This window comes from Tasmannia lanceolata, unplaced genomic scaffold (assembly GCF_043159265.1).
Source record: "Tasmannia lanceolata isolate RefF3 unplaced genomic scaffold, GAP_Taslan_0.1 ptg000048l, whole genome shotgun sequence".
In the NCBI taxonomy this organism is placed as follows: Eukaryota; Viridiplantae; Streptophyta; class Magnoliopsida; order Canellales; family Winteraceae; genus Tasmannia; species Tasmannia lanceolata.
The window spans coordinates 1,128,829-1,147,735 of NW_027518725.1; the positions used below are offsets into that span (position 1 = coordinate 1,128,829).

At 37.8% G+C, this 18,907-nt stretch overlaps 1 protein-coding gene across 2 annotated transcripts; it reads left to right on the forward strand.

Annotated features, from left to right (window-relative positions):
• The first annotated feature begins 1,564 nt into the window (after positions 1–1,564).
• LOC143864257 (zinc finger CCCH domain-containing protein 6-like) lies at positions 1,565–15,757 on the forward strand. 2 transcript variants are annotated; one of them, XM_077375163.1, is made up of 5 exons: positions 1,565–1,977; positions 7,567–7,707; positions 13,748–13,939; positions 14,062–14,186; positions 14,579–15,757. In XM_077375163.1, exons 3-5 carry the CDS (start codon positions 13,790–13,792, stop codon positions 15,672–15,674), a joined length of 1,371 nt encoding a protein of 456 aa, XP_077231278.1. In that variant the 5' UTR covers positions 1,565–1,977; positions 7,567–7,707; positions 13,748–13,789; the 3' UTR covers positions 15,675–15,757. The 2 variants fall into 2 exon arrangements, with proteins under 2 accessions (XP_077231278.1, XP_077231277.1); XM_077375162.1 differs by lacking the exon at positions 7,567–7,707.
• Positions 15,758–18,907: the final 3,150 nt, after the last annotated feature.

The following is an 18,907-nucleotide window of genomic DNA, read 5'->3' on the forward strand; positions in this document are numbered from 1 at the left end:
GCTTACTATCTTACTCTTAATCATGGGTTAACGATCACCAAAATAGTTTTATTAACACCATCCCAAGCCAAGATTTCGGATTTGAGGCTCGATCAATGAGCAGAGGTCAAGGATCTCAAGAATCAATAGAGCTAAATAATGCCAGGGGCCATCAGATTGCCCATTTGCCCAAGATATTACATTGCTAGAAACCCCTTCAATCAATTCGCGGAAGGTCTGATGTTTAATCTTCGCCTTGTTTGAATCATTTTGACTGCATGGTTAGGAAAAACATTTGAGGGTCTTGCCACGATGATATCTAAAAATTTGACCGAATGATCCAGAAGCAAGAGCCCTTTTATGAGGTTTGAGATGGTTCGATGATTAACCCGACTTTCATCTTATGAAGAAATCTGGACTTCCAATCATATAAAGGAATCTGCTAATGAAGATGCTGATAAGCTGGCTAAAGATGGAGGGGATAGCAAGGGTGTAATTATTAATTCCGAAATTGAGAGAATGAGGGATAGGGATATATGTCATGAGGGCATGGTTTTAAATTTCGGCCGAAATCCAAAATTTCGGATGAAATTTATGACACTGAAACTGAAATTAGGCGAAACCCGAAAGTTTAGGTTTTACCAAATTTCAGCCAAGATTTTGAAAATTTTGTCCAAAATTTCTTGAAATTGATTTTTTTTTTTAAATATAGAAATATTATGAAATTTCAGTTGAAATTACCGAAATTTCGTGCTTAATTAAATAATATTTCGGACCAAAATTTCGGATTTCAGCTGAGATCGAAATGGGTACCGAAACTGAAATTTAAAACCATGCTTGGGGGCATGGTGGTGATCATTTTGCTCGTGATGGGTTCGGCAACCTGACCCAACCTGAACTAAGTTTGCTTCTATAGTTCTATCCTCTAATTCTATCATGATTTTCAAAATACTAAGGTTATTTATTTATTTTTTGAATTTTTTCAATTTTGCCCTAGGTTAAGCCGAGCCCAACTTGACTCCACCCGACCCAATTTGGAAAAAGATGGTTTAGATGGGGTCAAGTTAGGGTTGAGAGATTTAGAGGCAGGTTGGATTAGGATTGACCCTCCTCGACAGGTTAGTCGCGTTAGTGTTAAGGTAGTGCTATATCGGATTGGGCTAGGATTTGCCCCAACCCGACCAAACCCGGCCCGAGTTGCACCCCTAGACTTTGGACGAAAAAAGGGTTTAAACAAAATTTACACCCATTTTATCTTGGCCGATGATATTTTCACCCCTCCGACGTGCATTCGCCCCTCTTTTAACGTAATTTGACGTCAAAAAGCGTCACTGTTCACGTTTGCAGGGGCTGAAAATATCATTTCCCTTTATGTTAGATTAATTTTTGTGGGTGCCACCCTAATCGGATGAATCTTGCCCCTCCCTCTATCCAAAGGTGCCCTTATAGTAGGACTCTACCAAAAGATCCCAACCCTTCAAATTCACACCATTTATCTAACGGATGGGATCTTCACAAACCATCTTGTCTTTTAGTATTTATTTAAAGAGCCGTCAAAAGGTAATATAAAACAGAAAAAGAAACGACAAGCAGAGGAGGAAAAAAAACCTAAAGCTGCTTAGAGCCCTAGGTTTAGGGTTTTCTCATACCTCGGTCTCTTCACAAAAAGACAAAAAAAAAGTGAGGAAAAACCTTTGATTTCCGTAGAAAAATTCCTCGACTAGATTTTTCACTGTAAATTTGTTAAAAAGAAGATGTTTTCTTCTGTGTTAATCGACTAGGGTTTCAAACAAGATTAGGGTTTTCCTAGCTAGGGTTTCGACGAGATTAGGGTTTCCCTGGCTAGGGTTTCTGGATCTAGAATTTCTTCAGATATCTCTGTTTCTTTTTACAATCTCAGTGACAAGAAGTGAGGCGGAGGGTTCTTGTTTTGTTAATATGGCGAGATCTCAGAAGTTGAAAAGGGTTTCTTGGCCTCCAGATCCGTATCTCTGTAAGGTAAAACGCGGTTTCTTCATGGATCTTTTTCATAAAACATTCATAAATTTCGTGGCGTTGTTGATTTTATGGTGTATTTGTTCGATTTTATCTTTTTAGGTTCTCTTGGCTGCAGGTAGATTACTTAGTCAATAGGGAGGAGACAAAAAATTGATTTACCTTGAATTTACCTCTTAGGATAGTGATATGTAGTGTTTGGTTGCCAACCTCATAGAGTAGTGGGAGGGTGTGTGTCAATATCATTAAAGAAAGAAGAGAGAGAGAGAGGGAAGAGAGAAAGAGAGAAAGAGAAAGAAAAAATATCATTCTCCTAGTCAAATTCCACCTTTCTTGAGAAATTTGGCTTGGAAGGTATAAGAAGGGGATATGGATGCCACATAACCATACATGCAATAATTACCTAATTACCTATGAAACTTGTCTGGCTAGGGATTTTGATGCTACATTGGCAACCAAACAAGAGATTGTGCTGGCGTGACAGTGAACACTTGCCCATGTTACTTATCGCAGAGTCCTGCTGACTCCTAAAACTAACAAAATGACGCTTATCCTACCTTTGCAATAAAATCTTATCAAGTTACATACAACTAACTTATCGCCATGCTAGGTATGTAAAATTCCACCAGCCTTTAAATCAAGCTTGTCCATGAGGTTGGAGATTAAGCGATGGCCCGTTGTTAATGAGTTCTATGAGCCTTTGTCTTGGTAAAAGAAGATCCTTTTGTGCCGATCTTTCCAAAATTCTTCTCTTTACTACTTTTCTTTGTCTTTCTCCCTCCCTTTCTTCTTTTGTTCGTTTTTCAATTAGTTACCATTTCGTATGTCATCATCAAGGGTTAAGACGGCTCTACTTTCAAACCAATCTCCTTGTGTTGTTCATCAAAGCCCCTTCGCTATTTTTTTCTTTTAAAGGTTTGAGATTTTGACGCATGGATGGTCATAGGTGAAGATCTTATCGATGGTGTCGGACAATTTGAAAGGAATGACACATTTCCTGACTTCGTCGGAATTGATTACGCTGAAAATCGTTAATGACTTTGTTATCTTTTTTTAAACTTTTCCTTCCTCTCTTCTTCTTTGTCCTCTTTTCTGTCCCGTATTTTCTTTTTCATTTTGCAAGCCTTCTCGATGGTATTTTCGTTGAACTCTTCACTTAGCTTTTTCAAACATAGAAGTTCCTCTAACTTCATGCCAAGCGACAATGCCATCTTGTTGACTTGGTATTCATAGAAACTAGATGCCTTTTGATCTCTCTCATTGTCTTCTGATCCATTGTTTCTCCGATCTGCTTCTTCCTGTGGCAGGATCATGCTGCTCTCATACTAATTGTTACGAACCCAAATTGGTTTGTAGTGATATTGATCTTCTTCGAGGGAAGATCAGCCCCTCGACCCACTTTGAGTGAAGTGTCCGTCCTTAGAGATACCTTTTGGGCTAATTTCTTCATTGCAATTTAATAAGCCTTCTTGGAGGCAACAACCAACTCTATCACTCCTAAAAATTAGAACCAATGAACACTTACCCACAATACTTATCATCACAAAGAGCCTTGCCAATTCCAAAAACTAACAACATAGCTTTTATCCTACCTTTATGATAAGATCCTATCAAATAACAAACAATTAACTTATTACCATACTAGGTATGTAACATTCCACCTGCCTTGAAATCAACCTTGTTCTCAAGGTTGGAGATTAAGCTATGGCCAATTGTTAAGGAATTGAGAAAATAACTCTTATCCTACCTTTATGATGAGATCCTATCAAATACCAAACAATTAACTTATCACTGAACTAGGTATGTAACATTTAGAAACCTATGAGTTTATTTTTTCGTTTTTTGTTCTGGACTTTGGGTTGCAAGTGTTTAGGGTTGTAAGTGTTTATGTTTTATTGTTGTTCTATTTGTATTTTTTCCCATTTATTTTGGCCTTTGGGGTTTTCCTTCGTTAACCCAAAAATTATTTATTTTTGCTGATATTTCCTTATTTTCATGTTATTGAGAGACTTCATATGTTCTTTAAAATTTTATTCATCCCTCTTTTTTGTTTATATCAACAGCCAGCTTCTTCAAATTGCTCAACAGAAGATCTGGCAAAGGGAAAGATTCATTTACGGCTCAAAATTTGAGACCTTTTCTTTTCTGCCTGCAAAGAACCATTTAAGGGGAAAAAAATAAAATAGGGAAATGATATCACCGCTTCATTGTTTTGATATTTCACTCAAGTTTCTTGTCTTTTAGTATTTAAAAAGCTTGTAAGAGCTTTTTGGGAACTAAAAGACAAGAAACTTGAGCGAGAATATCAAAACATTGCAGTGCTGATATCATTTCCCCAAAAATAACTGTAAAATAATTGTCAGGGATGGTGATATTAATGGTACTGCCGTTAATGGATTCAAATGAACATTTTCAAGAACCTCCATTAAAAATATGAACATTTTGAGACCTAAGACTAAAATATAGGGAAAATTCTCAAAAAAATATGATGTCTATCTGAAATTCTCAAAAAGGTTGAAACACATCCCAAGGAGTGTTTTTGGAAAAATGCCCTTGTGTTGGTTTCCCTCAAAGAAAGCAACAAATCCCAATGCATTTCACCTAACATTTTGACCTTTTTACCTTCTTTTTCCCCATGCCAAAATCAAACTTCATTGTCTTTGTAAAAAACCCAAACGAAATTCCATTGCAGAAGGGTGAAACTCCTCTCTCCTAAAATGTAGATTTTATTGGATCTTTTATTTTTCTTTGGCTATCAAACTTAAGCTTCTCAAGTAGGTCCATTGTGATACATTTGCATAGGTTTAACATGTTCCTTACAATGCTATGGTGTATTGTCATCATCTTGTTTATTTGTTATGGATTTGTTAGGCATTTGTTATTGTCATCATCATCTTTACAATGCTATGGTGTATTGTTTAGATGGCCTAATACTTGGATGTATGGTGTATTGTCACTCGGATGTTATGGTGGTTCATAGTTTAGATGGCCTAATACCTGTGAGAATGATTGTATTTATAGGGTTAAACACTCAGAAGCACTTATTATACCTAGGAACCACTAATTATACTTAGGAACCACTAATTATACCTAGGAACCACTATTTACCATTATGTAGTGGTTCCAAGCTATAAATAGTGGTTCCAGAGTAGAAATATTGCTTCACACAATCAAATAGTACTTGATTGGGTGTCAATGTTGTAATGAATTTATGAACAATGGGTCAAATAGTTTTCTAAACACTCGGATGTTATGGTGGTTCATAGTTTAGATGGCCTAATACTTGTGAGAATGACTGTATTTATAGGGTTTTAAACACTCAAAATCACTAATTATACCTAGGAACCACTAATTATACATAGGAACCACTATTTACCATTATGTAGTGGTTTCAAGGTATAAATAGTGGTTCCAAGTTATAAATAGTGGTTCCAGAGTAGAAATATTGCTTCACACAATCTAATAGTGCTTCATTAGGTGTCAATATTGCAATGAATTAATGAATAATGGGTTAAATAGTTTTCTAAACACTCAGATGTTATTGTGGTTCATAGTTTAGATGGCCTAATACTTGTGAGAATGACTGTATTTATAGGGTTTTAAACACTCAGAAGTACTCATTATACGTATGAACCATTAATTATACTTATGAACCACTAATTATACCTAGGAACCACTATTTATCATTATGTAGTGGGTTCCAAGGTATAAATAGTGGTTCCAGAGTCGAAATATTGCTTCACACAATCTAATAGTACTTCATTGGGTGTCAATGTTGCAATGAATTTATGACCACCTGTATGATGGAATGGTGGAAAGGTCGTCCTTTTCACATGTTTTACACCTGGCTGATAGAATGGTGGACAGGTCGACCTGTAATTGGTCTTCCTACCTGTTTGGTCAAATGGTGAAAAGGTCGACCTATCAAGGCAAATTCCCCCATGTTTGTACATATGCTATAAAGGTTGACCTGTAGGTCGACCTATTATGGCAAATTCGCACCTGTTTGCGAAGAATGTAAAAAGGTCGACCTTCAGGTGTGACCCGTACAATACTATTTGCATTGTATTTCATTAGATCACCCTGTGGAAATGATTTTTTAGGCACAACTTATTTGCATTGTGGCTCATCTAATGGACGATTTGGATCATCCTACGGTGTGATCCGTTCAATACTTTTTTGAAAAATGCTGGAGTATATGGGTTTACACCATATAAAAACTCTTTCTCATGAAGAAATAATATAGGTCTTCCCTACCACCAAGTCAAAAGCCAAAAGAACTTTTGTAATTGAACACAATTTGTAGAAGGGCAGTGAAAAATTCACCTCGTATTTTTCAAAATGGACTATACAGCCCACACCATAGGATGATCCAAACTGCCCAATTGATGGGCCACAACATAAATAGGTTCTGCCCAAAAAATTATTTCCATAGATGATCCCAACCGTCCAATCCATAGAAGTTTTCATAGTTTAAGTCCCTCTTTAGATCGATGGTTAGTATCATCCTATGGAACTGATTTTTAGGGCACAACCTATCTATGTTGTGGCCCATCAATTGGGCGGTTTGGGTCATCGTATGGTATGGGCTGTATAGTCTATTTTGAAAAATATGGGCCGAATTCATCCTAGAAGAGGGGGCTATACAATGGAGTTTTACTAAAGGCAAGACTTTCAACACTTGGCATGGGGAAGAAGAATCTAAAAAGGGTGAATAGGATTTGTGAAATCCATTGGGATCCGTTTCTCAAAAAGGTGGAGGGAAAAGCAACTCAAGGGCATTCTTGTCTTTAAACATGCCCTGGGATGCGTTTCACCCCTTTTTTAGAATTTAGCCAACTCGACCCTTTTTTGAGATTTTTAGTTAAAAATCACATTTGTTTGAGAATTTTCCCTAAAATATAAGAATCATTAAAAAAAAAAAAAGGGGACTAAAATATAAGAAGGTCTGAGGATAGCACCCCTCTCTTTTGTTTTAAAATGTATATCTTGAAGGAAGTTAATGGGTTGTTAAGGAAAAAATAATCTTAAGTTTGAAAAGGCTGATTGGGTATGGCTGGAGAAGTGCAAGAATACTATGAAATCAACAATTTCCCAGAATGAGCCTGATGTCAAATGTTTTACAGATCGGATTCTTTGGGTCTGCACACTGATTGAACCAGTTAATACATTGACCAAACTCCAAACAGAAGATCAACACTAGTTCATCAACAAAATCCTTACACAAAGGGCTGTTATTTTTCTCTAAGCTAAAAATCCACCTTAGTTAATTCCCCACGAAGTACCCAGAAATATTGGACCAAGACAATTTCTCAAAAAAAAAAAAAAAATGTCCCAAGGCAACCAAAATTATGGGACTGGAGAGGCAGATCCTTGAAGATAGTGGGCGTCTGCCCCTTCTAATCTTCCATAATGTCAGCTACAACGATTGAAAAATCAGAAAATTATTTAATTATCTGTACATTTATTTACCAGAATGCATGGTTGCACTAGCAAGATTTACAAGCAAAAGCTTCCAGAAAAACCACGTAAGAAGGGGTTAGCCCTGTAGCTCAAAGTTTGAGCCTTTTTATCTCAACCTTGAGGTTGCAGGTTCGTTCCAAGCTTAAAAAGGGTGGCCCAGTGCACGAGGCTCCCGCCATTGCAGGGTCTGTTGAGGGCTAGATGTACGCAGCCTTATCCCTGACTCGAACCTGACTACCAGATCACAATGGAGCAATCCATGACCACCAGGTTCGATCCCAGCTTTTTACCTATCCTCCAAAAGAAAAGAAAAAGAAAAAAAAGAAAAAAAAGAAAAACCATGTAAGTTGCTATACAGAAGAGAGAAGCAAACAAACAATGAGTTCCATTTATATGATTCATTGTGGAAGGAACAAAAAGGCTAGCATATCCAGGGCAACGCCTACACTTCACCAATAAAGATTTTTATTTTATTTTATTGAGGCTCCGTTCTTTCGACGTAAAAATGTATGTAAAATTTGTCTTGTGTTCATTTTTGCAGCATAAAACAAAATTTACGTCCATTTTTACAGCATAAAACAAATTTTACGTCCATTTTTGCAGCATAAAACAAATTTTACGTCCATTTTTACTTTGAAAGAAATGGAGGGGGAAAAAGTTGGGGCAATATATTTTCAACTACCAATTTTTACCCAAATTTTCTTTTCCCAGGGGCCTCACAAAATTCAGCAGAAAATCAGCAAATAATATAACTTGAAAACCCAGGTCTGCAGTTTGATTTCTGGGAACTTAGGAGCAAGGTTTAAAATTTCGGTTTCGGTACCAGTTTTGGACCCTGCAATTTTGAAATTTCGACCGAAATCTGGGTCAAAATTGGAAACCAATATTTTATTCAATATTAAATTTCGGCCGAAATTACCGACCGAAATTTTGGTGAAATATTAAATTAATAAAAAAAAAAACAGATCTTTTGGGTCAAATTTTGGAAAAACCGAAATTTCGGCTGAAATAAAACACCGTTTCGGGTTTTATTGATTTCGGTGTCGGTCGGATTTCGGTCGAAATTTAAAACCATGCTTAGGAGCATAATATTGATTTTATTTCAATAAAAACAGCAACACGCTTACCATTCAAAAAAAAAGAAAAAAAGAAAAAACCAGCAGGGATTCCTAATTCAGCATAAATATGGCAATAATAATCAAATCCTAGTAAGGGTTTTCAAAGAAATTCCAAGCTTTAGAATTCAACTACCAAAATTAATTCATCCAAACATGTTCTGTACTCCCAAAAAAACAATTCCAAAAAAAAAAAAAAAAAAATAAATAAATAAAAAAAATCCCCAAAAGGGCTCCTGTAACAAGTGAGAGCTAATAAATCTGATCTCAACTAAAAATCTGTCATAACAATCAGATCTATAAAAAGTCTACCTAACTATGGACCAAAAGATATCCACTGTTTGGTTGCATGTTTTGGGGGGGATTGTAGGAGTTTCAAATGCATGAGATCTCCCAAAGCATGTTTGGTTGTCATTTACACCTTTGACCACTAGACAACTTCTAGACATCATTATTGATTTTTATCCTAGGTGGCGCCTACGTGGCGGAGATGTCCGCCCCCCCCCCCCCCCCCCATAATCTTCTCCCCTTTTTTCACCAAAATGGACAAATTTGTTGGGGGAATTAGGATAAATTATTGTCTTATTTTTCTCTCTCTTTCTCTCTCTTCCACCTATATTTTGATAATGACACCCTACATCTTCCGCTAATTTCCTCGCGCAACGAAACACTACTCGCAAATCTACCTTCTAATATTCTCCCCATCTTCCATTCTCTTCCATTCTTGTCTAATTCTCTTTGACTTATTTTTCTCCTATTCTCCAAGCCATCTACAAACAACCAAACAGCGCTCGGAGTTAAGATAATGAAGATAAAACTCTGTAGAAGAAACACAAACTGGTGTTGGAAGTGACCCAAACAATTTCAATCTTATATCTCAGCAGCAGTTTGGTTATGCTCTGAGACCTGCCCACAGATTTTGCACTTGACATTAATTGACATAGAACAAAATAACTCTGCCCATACTAAGATTTTGCTTATAAATTTGTTTCTATGGGGTCATTTTAGAACACATGGGAGTTTTTATTTGAAATAAAAGTGCAGGACATCTCTCAAAAAATAAAAATAAAGTAAAAGGGCAGGACTTCAATAGAGCTTATATCAAGCTAAATTAGCATCCACGCATCATTTGATTGTAATATTCCTCGAATTTATCCTATTATCTCCACCGAGCTTATTTATACAACTAACAATGAGTACTGTTGAGAGCAAAGTCTGTGTTTTTAATTCAAATAAAGGCAAGAATCTCATGACAATTTTCATTAGATCTCCTATGCAGTATCAAATAGTTTAAGAGAAACAGAAGAACCACAGTTGAGATGACTTAGGGTTCATCTTCCACTTGTTAAAAATGCTTACCAGTAGAAAAGCTTCTAAACAAGTCCCCAGAAAATGCAAGTTCATAGTGGAAACCAACTCGATGCTACAGAGATAAGTTGTTTGGTCATTATTACAGAACATTATCAAATTAACCTTGAGATTGGCATGCGAAATTACTGCATCTGAGCAGAAAGGAAGGAGATTCATCCATCGAAGGGCAAAAGTTCAACTGGTTGGTACTGATAATAACAGTTATAATGACGCGAAAGAAAATTCAACAGAAGAAAAAAATGTAAGAATTCCAAGTTCCCATCATTGAAGAATTTCAATTTGAACAGTTCCAAGTGGACATGATCAATAATTTGGAATATCCTCTCCCCAATAACAAGTCATAATATTTCAGAACACAAATTATAACTTTATGACATATTTCATAGATTAGAAAGGATGGAATTAAGGGGACCCATCCATTCCTTTGGAGATTTGCTCAGTGCTTTGATGAGATTCTGGATCGAGTAGCAGGATCAGCCATATCCGTCAAGCATGTCAGGAGATTAGCGAATAGTGACGCTATAGGTTAGCCAATGCAGGGGGCATCCAAAGAGACTTTAGAGTTGTTTGATTTTCACCCTTCTCGAGGGCTGTGTTCTATTGCGTTTATTTCTTTACTTCTTCCTTTTGTATTGATCATCTCCATCGCGGTGCATTCCGCTATCTCTGTTATTAATGTCTTCGCGCCATTCAAAAAAAAGAAAAAGGATGGAATTATGTTTTCCAAGAATATTTTGGTCTTTGGATCGTCATACTACATATTTATATTCATGTATTCATGTGCTCATGCATCTAGTAATTTGTTGATCTTCTAAAGCAGTTATTAAACTTTTTTTGGATTTACTTTTTGCTTGATGGAGCAAATCCCCATCCTGAATTTGTTTAGCTGAGTGGGTTTTCCTTGGAGGTTGATGGATCCAATAGAAGAGCTTTTAGATTTCTGGTACTTGGTTGTTGTTTTCTCTTTTCAGTTATTTGTTTTTAGGCCAATTCTGAAGCAGACACTGTGGCCAAGGAGGGGGTGGGAAGGACAGATTTAGTCGTCGTACTCGTACATCAATTTCCACTGTGATAATATAGCCACATTATGTAATGGGAACTTTAATAGGTTATATAAAATGTGATTTTTTATTCCATTCAAATGCTTTCTATTAAAATGGTGGAAGTAAAACTGAAGCCCTATGTAAATGTAAACTTATATTGTGTACAATTCTGAAAAAAATGTAAAAAAGAATCTGAAATTGTTGGGCTTGAATCCATGGAGTGTCACAGGGGTAGTGCGCCCGCTTACAAGGATCCATGCAACATGACTTTTTTTTTTTGGTGACACAGGGTGTCCCCACCCCCTTCGGGAGTAGGACTATTCCCTACGGATGCACGCAGTGGCCTGCAAATCACGTGCATCAGGATAAGTCCGGGGGGATTCGAACACTCGTCACCAGGGAGCAAACCCATGACTTTATGCCGAAGATCCAACACCTGTTTGGGCATCCATGCAACATAACTTGATATCATATAACAGATAGAACTGATGCCTTTTTCTCTTATTGATTGGGTGAGAGACTAAATTTGTGGGATTTAAATGGGAATTGTCACATTGCACAATAACTTTTGCTGTAAAAGGAGTAACAACATTGCATTAGTGATTTGACGTTTACTAGATGATGTAGGACTGGTTACCGAAAATTGAATCAAGCCTGCTGAATTTAATTCATAGCAGTAAGGATATGGTGGTCGATTGGGGTGGGACTGGTTTCTAAAGGGTTTGGGTGATCGAATGGATGGACTGTTCGTGGTCGATTGGATGGGGGCTATTGTTCGGGTTGGTTTTCTTGGATTTATGGGAAAGATCAAGAAAGAAATAGGGTTAGAGTTGTTCGGCTATCCATACGATTGGAGATTGAATCAAGTAAGTGGTCGAGGTTTTAAATTTCAGTATCGGTTTTGGCATGTGTCGAAACAGAAACATTTAGGTTTTGGAGGAAATTTCGGTGGGAATCTTGTAAAATCATGGAAACATATGCAAATGATGAAATTAAGATGAAACTTCGGGAAATGCTAGAATAAGCACAAATACATACTTAGAAACCATCACACAAGCAAAAAAAGTCATCCATAAAGCAATCACATCGAACACCCAATGACACGGCGTTGTTGTGCATGTGTGGAACAATAAAGTCAATAAAGCAGTACAATGTAATGAAGTATAAGAAAGTAAAATGACCGGTCTCCCCTCCATGGACCCCAACTCTATGTCAATACGATGTAAATAGAAATAAATCCATTGGAATAGAGGAAATCATAACATCTTTCCATTTTTTGTCGTTCCGACCATTTCGGTTGAATTCCTGGATTTTTCAATCGAATTTCAAAAATTCCAGTTGAATTTCGGTTGGAAGTAATTGCGTGGAAGGAATTCCTTGAGATTTCGTTTCTGTGAGGATGGAAATGGAAACATTTCAGTCGCTTTGGGGAAATTTCGGGGAGATTTAAAGCCATGGAAGTGGTAGAAGGGGTGATGTTGGTAATCAGCTAGGAGGAGGTGGTGATTGGCTAGTTTCTTGATCAGCAAACAGATTACAGCTAAAAAGAAATTTTTTTTTAAAGTTACAGCTAAGAAGAATTCAAGAAACTGAAATAAAGAAGATGAATTAAAGAAAAGAGGGTAACTAGAATCACTCTTGGGTACTTAGGAATCACTCCTGGGGATGAAACATGACCCTCCAAGGCACTGCAAAGGCTGCAAGTGCGTGCGTGTGCCACGACTAGGCAGTTGTGATATTGTAGGAGTGGGTGTGCAGTGTATAAAAGGGTGGCCCAGTGCACAAGGCTCCTGCCTTTGTGGGGTCTGGGGAGGGCTAGATATATGCAGCCTTACCCCTGCTTTGCAGAGAGGCCCTTACTCCTGCTTTGCAGAGAGGCTGTTTCTGTGACTCGAACCCGTGACTGCCAGGTCACAATGGAGTAACCACAATGGAGTAACCTTACCGTGAATAAGCCTTTCAAAAGAATAGATTCAAGCATAATATGTGAAAATTGTAATTTTCTATATTTAACAGTTGAATAAGCCATTCAAAAAAAAAAAAAAAAACAGTTGAATACAGCATTGAAAATTCTGTACAACTCAATGAAGCATAATTAGGACTTAAAAGGGATAAAATCATAAAACCACATCTTGCACATGCAATGGAACAGTCTAGTTAGCATATAGTACTACCAACATCCAATGAGAAAAGTGTAATCCAAAGTAGTGCCATTATCAAAATATCGTCGTGTTGAGATAAGTCCCCTATGAATACATGTGTGTGTAGTGTTTCACAGAGCTACAGTCTTTGTTATTGATTCAAGTCTTTGTTATTGGACCTTTGTTTTTGAAATGATCTTTCTTATTGGACATTGTCGGAAAGCAGTCACAAATACTGACCTTAAGTCAACACAGTGAGGATCATATAGTTGTATTTCAAGGGATGTCTAACTATTCAGACATGCTTAGTTCTACGGTATATTGGGGAACTTGATCCTTTTTTCTTCACTACTAAATCCATTAATACTTGAGTTTTTCAACAAAGATTTACGTTGTGTTGACACTAGTTATCCTTACGCATCATGCCCTTATTTTTTGCGTTCATTCAGAATCCAAACATTATATACCCTGTTACACTGTTTATGGTATTTATCCTTTTGTACTGTCCTCATTTTGTTAGTTCATCGAGAAGTCCTGCAAAATATATACCCTACTAGGTCATTTTATGGTATCCAATCTCTTTTATTTTGCACTCAATTTATCGCTGTTTAATCAGTGATGTATTGTGTTCTGATTACAGGTAAGACTGTTTCTGTCAGAGGATGCTCCTTCGCAATCAGGAATGAGTACCCAAGATCACCTCCAAGCAAAGACTTCATCGCTATGGCATTCAACAGTAACTGACTCAGATGACAACCTGCCACCTGGGTTTGAAGGGCCTCAGCCAAGGGGCCCCCAGATCCCTCTGATTAAGTGGCAATGCCCTCCCAGAGTAAGCCAGTGGACAAGAATTCATGCTTTAGATGGTTTCTGCTTCAAATTCCTTAGTTAGTAATATGGTATGGAGACGGTGAACTGCAGACTTATAGCTGCTTTCTTTTCTCTGGTGTGCAGCTTATTTTGAATCCTGAATGGCTAGTAGTAGCCGGAGACGAAAGCAAAGAGGTGGAGGTTCAGAACCAACGACAGCTGAGAGTGCTTGAAGCAGTCTATCCACGTCCATCTGCCATTCCTCCAAGGTGACCTTTCTGTCATGACGTCTCTCATGCTATGTCACAAATATCTCCGATATTTTCAAAATATAGCGATTTTATTATGGCACTTTGGTAAAACAACAAAATCCTGAAATAATCCCGAGAATTTAAAAAATATAGCGATATTTCATTTACCACGATAATACCGCGATATTTTTATGATATTTTTTAATTTATATATTTTAAATAATTTTATTTTTATTGTTTTTTCTCATATAAACCCGAAAAAACAAAATAATTAATGTACCCCGGGATTTTCCCTTGCCGATAAATTCTTGAGAACAATATATGTGACTTAGCTCTCATGGACTCTGCTGTCTACTTTCTTGTGATGTCTATTATCTTGCACTGAACTTCATTCATCAATCTCCACACAGCCCCTCTGTTTCATCAGAAGCACATGATTATTATCTCGATGATCTTCACACTCCTCTCATTCCAATAATGCCTGTCGAAGAAGACGACACATCTAACTCATTCGATTCAACACCAACAATACACACAACTGTGATCCCACAACAACCAGCCTTACCTAAAAGCTTCCCTGAAATTGGAACACCCCCACAGTTGATAGACTTCAGGCCCACAATGGAGCAGTCACAAGGCAATGCACCCACTATTCCAAAACCAACACCGCTCAGTGAAAAAGCTTCAGTAGGGATCCTTCCAAGTGTAGAACCGGATGTGATAGCAGCAGCCTCTGCTGCCTTTACGGCAATTATGAGAAGCACCGAGCAAGGAAGCTTGATAGATCGCGACTTGCTCATCAAAATCTTGGCTAACCCAACAATGATAGAACAATTGGTATCAGAGCACATAATGCCCACAAACCCTCAAATCACTCCCAAACCCATGCCAATCCCAACTTCCTTGTCAGGTTTGCAGCCTCCCAAAATCTTGGCTAGCCCAACATTGATAGAGCAATTGGTTTCCGAGCACAGAGTGCCCGCAAACCCTCAAATCATCCCCAAATCCATGTTAATGCCAACTTCCATGTCAGGTTTGAAGCCTCCCAATGTGAGCATTATGGCTTCTGAGTCACCCTCTCCGGTCCATACAATAGGACACTTGTATCCCATACCAAACACATCAATATTGAATCCAAGGCCACCACCCATCACTGTTCAAGTCACAACAAAAGCCCATGTTGTGAAGGATATCAACTACTACAAGAGCTTGGTTCAACAGCATGGAGAAGAAAAGAATGAGGTGAAGGGCCAGACATTCATGCAATTCAATAACCGCCATCCTTTTGGTGTGAATTTGGAAACCATACAGAGTTTGAAACAAAGAGATTCCATACCGAAAATTCTCAAGCCTTGCCTCTATTTTCACAGCTCGATGGGATGCCGACATGGGTCTAACTGCCAGTTCCAGCATGATTTATCATTCAAGCAGCCAATCAGCAGCATGCCGGAGGGACCAAGTCTTAAGAGAATTAAAATGGAGAGTGAAATTACTGGAAGGAGTTGAACTGGGGTGTGTTTAGTCTAGTGTTTTTAGTTGCCGTCTGTTCTTCTGAAAGTGAAGTGTAAATGGCACTGGGTCTTCTTACTCATCTACATGCATGTGCCCAGTAAATCTCATTCATTCTCTTTCAAATTTTGTGTTGATGATTACTTCTAAAACTCAGTTAATTGTGAAAATAGTATTTTACTAGATTCTTGGCCCATGCATTCTGTAAAATGGTAGGCCCCACCCCATCGAAACATAAGCTGCAAAACTTAAGCATTATGTTGTCATTAAGGAGCGGCCTTGTTTGGATTGCAAGGAAAACTTTTTTGATGGAATTTTTTTTTTCTTATTTCTATAATTTAGAGGGAAATGATATGATTATAGTTAATTTAGAGGGATATTATCATAAATTGAAGGCCCCTCCGAGTAAAAATTGAATTGAGTTTAAAATTTAGAAACATTTTTCCTCTCCAAACTTTTCTAAAAAAACTCCTGTAAGCCAAACAAGGCCTTAGCTTATGTTTGGATCCACGAGGATGGCTTGGAGAGTAGTGGAATAAGAAGTCAAAAGGGACGAGACAAGCATTGGATTTTTCCTAAAATCCAATCTTGGAGAATAGTGGTATTAGTATGTTACAAACTTACTGACTTCTCCAAAAGCTTAAGTTATTGGAGAAGGGCAGTATTTAATATTGGGGAGTGATAAATCGACCCCCATATATCTTAAATGACCCTCTCTCTCTCTCTCTCTCTCTCTCTCTCACCAAGAGGAGAGAGAAAGAAACATAGGGGTCGATTAAGATATTTGGGGGTCGATTTATGATTGCCCTTAATATTTTATACTTTAACACTCCCCCTCACGTGTGGCCCACTTGGCAAACACGTGGCACATGTGGTCCCACCTTGGGCAGACCATTGTATGTGGCTTTTTTTATATTTTTTGACATCGGGGAGGTTTGAAATCGGGGAGGTTTGAACTTGAGACCTTTGCTCCGATACCATGTTAGAAACTTAGGGCGTGTTCGGCAACTATTCTTTTTACGGGATTTCCCCCTTTTTTAGGGGTGGAGAATGACGAAAGCCTAAAAAATCTCAAAAATTATGTTCGGCTGCGTGCTAAGGTCCATTCCCAAAAATTTTGCTACTTTTTCGACTAAAAAATAGGATTCCTCGAAGCGATAAATAACCATTTCTAAAATTTCTCATCACTCCGTTTCCGCCCGATTCTTTAGGCAAGAATGAGAAGTGTCCCTCACTGACTAAGCTGTTGGAGAAGGTTAGTATTTAATATTTTATACTTTAAAATAGTAAAACCCAGAACGAGGATCTTGATATACCAGTAGTTGTATTAAAGTTGAATGATAAATGAACACACATTATTTCATTTCAGATGGTTGCTAGAAGACAGGGATCCCATTTTGCTAGACAAACGAGGGTATTATTCACCACAGGTGTGCAATACATGACTAGAAATAAACGAAGTAATCCAACAGTGTGGTTGAATACTCTTACTACGAGAGCAAATTTTCAATGTAATAGCCACAGATCTCTGATGGCAATACGTTAAGAGTCTCTCTAATAAATATTCCATTCCCACCGGGGTGGAATCAGAATACCACCTCACAGGGCAGGAAACAGAATCCGGTATGGCACCCCCCTCTCTAATTCCGCCCTTTGTCAATTGACTCAATTCTACCCCTTTGTTTTTGTTCCTTTTTTTTTTTTTTTGAATTAAATTCTTGAATCGGGGGAAATTGGAATCAGATCCCAATTCCAGCATTTAATTCCGGAAGTGCATCTCAACTTGATATCAGATGTGAAATTATATGGACCAATTACCAATGGGGGACAAACATTAGGCAGAATTATCAATTGGACCCAGGCTTTTCAGAAATTACCAATAGAGGACAAAATCTGTCTTATCAGTAAAAGCTGGACGAAAATACCCTTTGGCATATAAAACACGTTTTGACTTTGGAAGGGGGTTTTCAAGTCTCTACGATTGGGGTTATTAGGTATCAAAATGGGGTTACCAATTTCAGAATGGGCTTATCAAGTCCCTTGAAAACCCCTTTCCAAAACTCTAGTGCCCTCTGCCAATTTTTAGGGACTTGATATGCCCATTCGGAAATTGGTAACCCCATTTTGATACTTGATAACCCCAATCCTAGAGATTTGAAAACCCCATTCCAAAACTCGAGTACCCTCGGCCAATTTTCAAGGACTTGATAAGCTCATTCAGAAATTGGTAACTCCATTTTTATACTAGATCCCAATCCTAGAGACTTGAAAACCCCCTTCCAAAACTCTAGTATCCTTGGCCAATTTTCAAGGACTTGATCACCCCATTCGGAAATTAGTAACCCCATTTTTTATACTAGATAACCCCATTCCTAAAGACTTGAAAACCCTCTTCCAAAACTCCAGAACTCTCGGCCAATTTTCAGGGACTTGATAAGTCCATTCTGAAATTGGTAACCCCATTTTGATACCTAATAACCCCAATCGTAGAGACTTGAAAACCCCCTTCCAAAGTGAAAACGTGTTTTATATGCCAAAGGGTATTTTCGTCCAGCTGTTACTGACAAGACAGATTTTGTCCCCCATTGGTAATTTCTGAAAAGCCTGGGTCCAGTTGATAATTCTGCCTAATGTTTGTCCCCCATTGGTAATTGGTCCAAATTATATTTAGGTGCAGAGGAATGATAAACTGAAGGGCACCCTTGCAAAAACCAGCTACAAGGGCGCCCCCATTGGTCAAACTTAACAAAGTTCATTAAATTACGGGAACAGAAATGTATGAAAAATGGTGCAGATAAATAGAACAAGAAATGCACTTTTAAAAAAGGAGAAATAAGCTAAGGCTATAGACGTTGGTTAGGCACCTAACCAACTTGTAGATGGTGTTTTTGCAAGGGCTAAACATGCACGTAAACTAGAATTAGAGCAGCTTTGGAAGAAAGAGGATGGGACTGTCCAGTTAATTAAAAACCAAGGTGAGCATGCAGTATGCACAACACGTGTTTTAAGCTAGATTTAGAGCAGTTACATAAGCATGCTTTGGCAGAAAAGACGATTGATTGGGCTGATTAGTTACTGCATAAGCTGTTTCCTCAACCTTCTCCTATGACTAAATTGAGCTTAGTTATCTTCCACCTAATAATGAAAAAAAAAAATAAAGGCAAATTCCCACCAGTTTGCTCCGTTTGGTTGCTAGGGATGGCTCGGAAAATAGTGGAATATGAAGTCAA